Consider the following 7,835-nt stretch of genomic DNA (forward strand, 5'->3'; position numbering starts at 1 on the left):
ATTGAGACAGGTGTTCATGTTGAAAACTTTTATCTTCATCTTGATTCACGAAAAGATAAATAAGTAGTCATTATGATGTTACATGAAAAATGATTCATACTTGACTAAAAGTACTGATTAAAACAAAGCACATAGTTTATCCAGAATTCATAAACTGGTCATTTGAATAAAGAGATTTTAATACACAATATGTTAACTGACCAGAAATGAGGGACACATGTTGTCTACAAAAAAAAAAATCAATGCCATCACTAGTGCAACTCATACAAACCAATTTAAAAAAGTTTGAATAATAGTTCCTGTAATGTGATTCATATGCAGCATTGTGAAGTGTGTGTATGTACAGTATTTGCATGCATGTACCCACCTACCAACACTACTAATATCCAGTTGTAGATGGAGAGTTTTAGTTTAAACTGACACTACTGTCCCATGAGAAGAATGTAATCTTTCTGCTTAAACTACTGGATTAAGCCAACAAGTTAATTATGGACTACAGCTAAAGAGCATTTAAAAAAAAAAGAATACAAAATTCAACTAAAAATAGCTAAAACATAGCTATGTGATGGAAGTCCTAGTGTCCTGCAACGAGACAAAGCTAGGCGGTAACATTTTATTCAACATCGAGGACATTGATGCGCACGAAGAGTCCAGCTGAGGGGAGAGGGTCTCCGTTTTTATCAAGCAGAGGCACATGTCTGTATCCTGTATGGGAGCACAAAGTGGATGCAGTCAGAAAGGTGAATATGAAGAGCTCTTTGCGCAGCGAGTTCTCTATACTTGAGCAGAGAAGAGATATCTCTGATAATTTATGAAGTAAGAAAACATGGAGCTATTGATGGTTTTGTATATTTGGGTTACAGTGTGAAAAAGGTTGCAAATGTCCATGAACTCACCCATTTTTAAGCTGTTGAATGGAAGTGTGTATTGTGCAACAAACTCATTAGCAGACATGGAGTCATGGTCTTTCACAACAAAGCGCACCAGTGCCAGCTCTGGCACGTGCACATCAAACTGGAATTTTGTGTTCCACTTTGGGTTAAAACCTACAATGGAAAAGAGTAGAAATATACCGTCAGTAATCTGACATCTCATGGACGTTCTGTGTCATTATTTTTCTCATGTTTAGCGCATTCCAGGAGTTATTTTGTGCTTCTTTAACCTGCTTCGTCTACCTCAGAGGCTTCCCATATCTCCCAGAATGCCTTTCAACTACCCCCAGAAGGCGAGCCACAGTCACCTGACTCAAAATGCAACATTTGTTTTGTGTGCGCAATTGCATTCTGGTCCATTGAGGCTACTATTGGTATATGACATGTTCAAGCATGGCTCTAGAAAGAAACCATGCTGTTAAATTCTAAGTCATATGATATTTCCAGTTCATGTTTCAGAAAAATATTGAACTTCACTGTAGCTGTGTTGTGGCTATGTTCAGCTAAAAATCAGCTAGAATTAGGAAAATACTACAGCAAAAGTATAAAATGGATGCAGGAACACAAAACGCGTATATGACAATTATCTGATTTCGTAAGCTGCATTGAAAAATAATGTTTTAAAAGTGAAGTAAGTACCATTGTTTTCAACATGACTGGTCTCTTGCACTTGTTCATCATCTGGCACTCCGTAGACCTCCACTTTAACCAGCGGGTCAACAATGGAAGATTTCTTCTGGTTCACTTTGGGGAGCTGCTGGGCTGATATAACCTGGTGACAGGTGGAGATGCATCACATCAGATAATATAGATCCTTCTCGATATGAAGTTTTTACTGAATAGGACACAAATGCTTGGGAATAACACCTACAGGTGTATCTCTTCACAGTGAAAGCCTCACCGTGATATAGAGCATCTTGTGCTTGGGGTTGAATTTTGTGGATCTGTCCCTCATATAGGCTGGTTTCAGGATGTAGCCGCTTTTCCCATTGATCAGGAATCTGCCCTGGTTCAAATCCATGTTCTTGCAGGTCGTCTGGAAGTTTAAGGCCACTGGGAGGGAATAGATAAGATGATGCATGGACAGTGTAAAATACATAATTGTCTCATTTTCCAATGGTGATTGCTGGATTATCAGACAGGACTGTGTATGTGACAGGTTGTAATCTCCTCTATGTGTCAGCATTATGTACCGATTTGGCAGCCAGCGTTCCACAGGGGTACTGGGTTGTAGTTGGACGAGTTAGTCCTGGTGCCTTTTGGATAGATGCGGCTCAGCTTGTCCACATTATGATGGATGTAGGCATTAGCTGTTGAAAACAAGACCAAATAACAGAGTTTCCACTTTCTATTTGGTAACACAAGATACAGAATACTGACACTTGATCCTGAGAAAGATACCATTATAACTGGAATCACAACAGAAGGACAACAACTGTTTATGAGTGTTTCTTTCTTGAGTATATTTAGAGTTAATGGTGTATGAGTGGAAATAGGATGAGTTGAAGTAACATGACTTGATATTTCTCAAAATAGCTCTACAGATTTTTTTGTTTTTAAATGAAAATGAGACATTTAAAAGTGTAAATTTGCAAATTTAGAATAAACTTCCACTTATATATTATTAGAAGTGTTAACACATATTTAAACAATTAGGCAGGTTTTTAAAATTTAGATTTCCCATACTGTAGATTACATTTTATTGTTGTGTAACTATATTTTAATTTACTAAGGGATTAGGCCAATATCTTGACTAAAAGGTAATTGTTGCCATGGAAGAAATTGTGTTTACACGGTTGTTTCCAGCTCAGCCATATATGTGAGCTTCATAATAAATCAAAACGAGGCTTTCAAGAGACAAATTTACAGGAATTTTACAAAGCACCAATAAGAAATCTACAAAATATCCTCACTGGTATCTTCTTAAAATAAATCATGACACTAAAACACCTGTCACAATGTTTTCCTCACCCCATTTCTCTGCCAGATCCATGGCCTTTCCTTCCTGGAAGGAAGACATCTCGTAGAAGCTCTGGTTCTTTCTGGCATGCTTAAAGCCGTGGAAGTGGACGCTCTCACAGTAGATCACCAAGTTGGACAGCTCTTTCGCTAGATTCTACACATTAAATGGAGGCAATACAAAAATAAATATCTGATAGTTCTAAAAAAACATGTTAACTGAGCCAATTCATTAACGTTCCCTTGATGTCACCCCCACCTTCCTCTTTTCTTCCTCCTCCAGTTCATCCTCATCACTGAACTCTTCCTCCTCCTGTTCATCCTCATCACTGAACTCTTCCTCTTCCTGTTCATCCTCATCACTGAACTCTTCCTCCTCCTGTTCATCCTCATCACTGGACTCTTCCTCCTCTGTCACATCGGTGTCCTCATCAGTGGCCGCCTCAGTAGCAAAGCAGGTCTCCAGTTTGTTTAACCTCTTCCCTTTAATCAGGAACTTCCGCTTTAGCTCCTGGAGGTAGGCAAGCACATGGAAACATTGCAGCTCTGTGAATAACTGGTATCATCTCAACCATCTTTCAGTCTTGACAAGTACCAAAGGACAAAATAAATAAAGAAAACCTCAGGAGAAGGGAAGTTTGTGGGCATTCCTTCCCCCAAAGGAGAGGTGACGAGTGCACTGCCCAGGATGGAGGTCATATGGTGGGCCATAACTCTCTGCTGCTTCACACTGCAGTGGTTCTCCAGGGAGAGGATCACTGGGTAATCGGACGTCTGGGACAGGAAGACCAGACACACGGAGAGAGCAGAGGAATATTCACTGGAAATTTTATGATAATACTTGAGACTACTGGAAACTATAAAGATAAACACACCTTAAAGGCATACTCCTTGATGACTTCGATCACGTCTTTGAAGAGGATCTTGGAGGTGAGTGTGTGGCCATGAGAGATCACTGGCTCGTCATCTGATCCGTCCCAGCAGTCCAGCTCCACACAGCGGCAGCCCTTCTTCAGAGCACTGAGAGAGTCACAGCTAGCATGAGGTGACTGAATATCTGAACCAAAAATCGTTCTATATAGTGATCAGCATTTTTACTCTACTGACTTGATTTTAAGATGCATTATGGAGGAAATTTCATCTGACTACAAAATAATACTGCACATGCATAAAAATGCTTAAAAAGTCAGTGTAAATTGCTTTAATTTAAATCATATAAAGCTCAAATCTCATACTTTGTTCCTATTGGTGGAATACAGAAGTGGGTTTTTCTGCATCTCAGTCTTCATCTTCCACACCTCCATTGTGCAAATTTTTTTTTTTTTGGGGGGGGGGGGGGGGTGATGCAGTGGTTTGTTTCTGACAGGCATATTTTTTTACTAATTCTGGACATTTCTGATGTGAACATGTTGAAATGCAGCGCACTCCTAATCATTAAAAGACATGTGTTTGCATGAACTTAACAGCATCCTCAATCTGCCTAAGAACAGGTGCTCAAACTGAGACATCCTGCAGCTCTCATCCTCCTCCCACAGAGTGAAATGTTGGATAAATATCTGCAGACTGCAGTGATTTTATCAGTATATAACAGCTACAGCAGCTGAAACGACTGGGGGACTTCACGGACAGATTCTTAAAGGTGCAATGAAAGCTGTTACTTGATATAAGCCTCGGTGCTGCTGGGCCCTTTGAGCTGATCCTCCATGAGATAGGTGTTATGCGAGGAGGAGATGAAGTAGTGGTTGAGAGGCTGGCTCATGTCCTGGTACACCTTCTTGTGCTCTGGATTGAGGACCAAGGCCTCAGGATTTTGCAGGTACATGAGGAAGCCATCTTTGGACAGCAGCTTCTTCTCTTTGGCTGAATGAGGACAAGGCGGGAAAATAGTAACAAGGCATTTATCAAAGAATCAAAGTATGTCAGAGATATAATGACTCCCTTTAGAGGATGTGATTTCCTCCTGTGCTCATTTCATATTGGAGTCTAAGCTAACAGATCCTTGTTGAAGAGACAGTACGCACTAAAAAGTGAAAGAGCACAAGAGGCTCTGCAAACCCGATTTAACATGTCGTCATCATGTATGTAAAACAGAGATCTAATACATTACTTATTCCTAAGAGCACTGCTGACATAAAATACAGTGTTATCATTCTGTTTTGCATAGTTTTTAAGTTTATCTTGAAGGTTAAAATTAATAGCTGCCATTCAAAAGTCTGGCTGGTTAGCTGGCTCCTCAGTGTTATATTTGACTTGGAAAATTCTTTCTTACAGTCAATTTCTAACTTGTAGTAGCACATTAGCATTTACCTACTGAAGTTACATGTTATATAAATTTTTTGTGTTATAGAAACCGGTGTTTAATGTAGAATTATTTACATTTTTTGTTTTTTAGACACCAGATTGATGCTGCACACATACACAGAGGGAGACAAAAAAAAGAAAAAAAAAAACCCACCTAAACAAATGATTCTAAATTTCTAAGAATTGAAATACAAATGCAAAGAAAACACAGTCTCCATCACTTCCTTACAACCAGAAACAGAAATGTGTCATCTCAAAATACGTTTCTAACCTCTTTCATCCGGCTCATGCTTCTTAATAATCTTGTGTGCGTCAGCCAGCGTTGTTTTCTCTCTCTGTTCTTTCATCAGGAACTCCACCAGGTTTTCAGGGCTCATGAAGCCTGTGGTTGTAGCATACCTTCTGTAGAGCACCCCAATTTCCTTCCGTTGGGTCAACAGGTCATAGAAATGTTCGATCTCTTCTGCAGACAAGTATCCAGATTTTGATTTGTTGGACTCCTGTATGATGGAGATGGACTATGGAAGTCAGTTCACACTTCATATTTAAATTGCTATAAACTTCATATTAAAAGGTGACACACACATTTATTTTTTTATTGCAGAGAACTCTTGATAATTACCACATTTCACCCAAAATATCAACTTAACAACGGTTTTCTTTTCAGTGAGAGCTCTGCCTAGCCACTTTCAAACAGATTGGATTATTTTAGTTTAGGTGAGAAGACTTAAAATGTAATTTGGTGTTAAATTACATCCACTCACTGACCCTGCTGCAATGACTTATCTGTTTTTAGAGCTCCTTGGGACATCTACAAGTGATTTTGATCATTAGAAACCATCAAAAAGCTCTGAGGGCTTCACCTTGAAGAGTGTTTCTGCATAGTTGTCGTCCACTTCGATGTTTATCAGTTGCAGGAAGTTCTTGACCTCTGACTGACTCCACTTGTCATCTTTGTTCTTATCTGACTTCATCAGGCCGGGTCGTCCTCCATACCTGACAAACAGGGAGAGAGAAACAGCAGAGAGTAACGTTCAACAGGTTATACGCTAGATTTCTGCAAAGCTGAAACCCATTTTACACGATCCATATGTCAGTTGACTCAAACATTACTCTCTTGCCTCCTCTTTAACCTGCATTTATCTCATCAGACAATTCAGAATGAATGTCAAACCATGCCATGTTTTGTCAGGTAAATGCAACCATGGCAGGCTGATCAAAAGCCCCACACCATGCAAAGTTTCAAAGCATTAAACATGAAAACAAGTCGAGGTCTACGCTGTGACAACAAAGCATATAGCCTGACCCCGCACAAGCTTATGGTCACATCTGCAACAAGATGTGCAATCATGCAAGTAAGTGCTGTGCAGCCTACCCAGGAACTCTGCGCTCATGTCTATCATCGACTGGCTCCTGGCAGGGGAGCCCGGCTCCTGGAGTCCTGGCTCCTGGAGTAATTCCACAGATCTGCTGGTTTTTTTCTTTCTTTGCAGACGTTTCATGGTGTCCTCAGGTGCTGAAACACTACCAGATTCAGACCAGTGCTCATAAGGTGCTGGGACTGACCAGTGTGTGGGAGGGTGAGTACTCTTCATCTGTGTCAGGCCTCCTTTTATTCAGTCAGCTGACAGACAGACACAAACTAGAGCCACTACATTTTGTCAAGTGTGCGTAATGCTGGAAAGAGTGGTTTAAAACCTCCTTTATCTTAAATGGGATATTACCAGTTGAGAATTAATCGATTAGCCTACGTCTAGGGCAAATAATCTAATAATCAGTTATTTGGTCTATACAATGTCAGGAAATTGTGAAAAAGTCTCTCAGTTTCCCAAAGCTCCAGATGCAACCTAAAATGTCTTGTTTTGTCCCGACCAATAGTCCATAACATAATAAAGTAATAATCATAGAGGACTAAAGAAACCAGAAAATGTTCACATTTAAGAAGCTAGAACTGTAGAATTTTTGCATTTGTTCTTAATTACCAAAATAGTTGGTGATTCATTTTCTGTTGATCAACTATTCATTGCAGCTTGAATTAAATCGATTAATTATACAGTATATACAAATCACATTCAGTTTATATATCGTGCAATAAACAAAACTGTCAGTGACTGTACATACTGGACAAATTTGTGTACATATCTACATGTACTGTACATAACCAACTATTCACTTAAAGTAACTTAGTACATTACCAATAGTATTTGTGCTATATACATAGTTCACTGGGATAGTTTGACCTGTATAAAGACATCCGTGATTCGAGGGCACAGATTACAGTTCATAAACCGCACACACTGATTTCTGAAACGAGAATACAGATTTACACGTGGATCTTTTTTATCCCAGTTGAACCCAGTGGGGGTCTGTACAAATAACATAAAAACCTGCTACATTTAATGTCCTAGTTTGACATGTAACATGACTAAACTAATAATACAATAACTCTATCATAAACTAACCAGCATGATTTACTGTTACCTTTCAATTTAATTATTATTAATAATCATTAATCAGGCTCCTCAGCAGGCATTACACTGACTTTGTAAGTGTTCACAACTGAAAATGTACATAAATCATATTTATGTGTTTACTGTACTTTCAATGCTTTGTCATTAGAGCCAATTTCCACCCTCTATAACC

The 7,835-nt window shown here is 39.2% G+C and overlaps 1 protein-coding gene across 1 annotated transcript; it reads right to left on the minus strand.

The window, feature by feature from the left end:
• Positions 1 to 71: 71 nt before the first annotated feature.
• On the minus strand, positions 72 to 6,694 carry LOC122976617 (1-phosphatidylinositol 4,5-bisphosphate phosphodiesterase delta-1-like). Its single transcript, XM_044345198.1, has 13 exons — positions 6,576 to 6,694; positions 6,056 to 6,188; positions 5,464 to 5,692; positions 4,550 to 4,751; positions 3,767 to 3,911; positions 3,513 to 3,665; positions 3,222 to 3,402; positions 2,904 to 3,041; positions 2,126 to 2,242; positions 1,834 to 1,985; positions 1,572 to 1,704; positions 897 to 1,046; positions 72 to 705 (listed from the first exon to the last, which is right to left on the minus strand). The coding sequence occupies exons 1-13, from the start codon at positions 6,692 to 6,694 to the stop codon at positions 614 to 616; spliced, it is 1,944 nt and encodes a 647-aa protein (XP_044201133.1). The 3' UTR covers positions 72 to 613.
• Between the last annotated feature and the right edge of the window lie 1,141 nt (positions 6,695 to 7,835).

Source organism: Thunnus albacares, chromosome 24 (assembly GCF_914725855.1).
Source record: "Thunnus albacares chromosome 24, fThuAlb1.1, whole genome shotgun sequence".
NCBI lineage: Eukaryota > Metazoa > Chordata > Actinopteri > Scombriformes > Scombridae > Thunnus > Thunnus albacares.

Coding starts and splice junctions, on each gene's coding strand:
- LOC122976617 (XM_044345198.1), bottom strand. CDS start 6,694: ATGAAACGTCTGCAAAGAAAGAAAAAAACCAGCAGATCTGTGGAATTA. Junction 3,042..3,221: donor ACAGGAAGAGGAAGAGTTCA/GTGATGAGGATG, acceptor TGTAGAATCTAG/CGAAAGAGCTGTCCAACTTG. Junction 1,986..2,125: donor GAACGCTGGCTGCCAAATCG/GTACATAATGCT, acceptor ATTCCCTCCCAG/TGGCCTTAAACTTCCAGACG.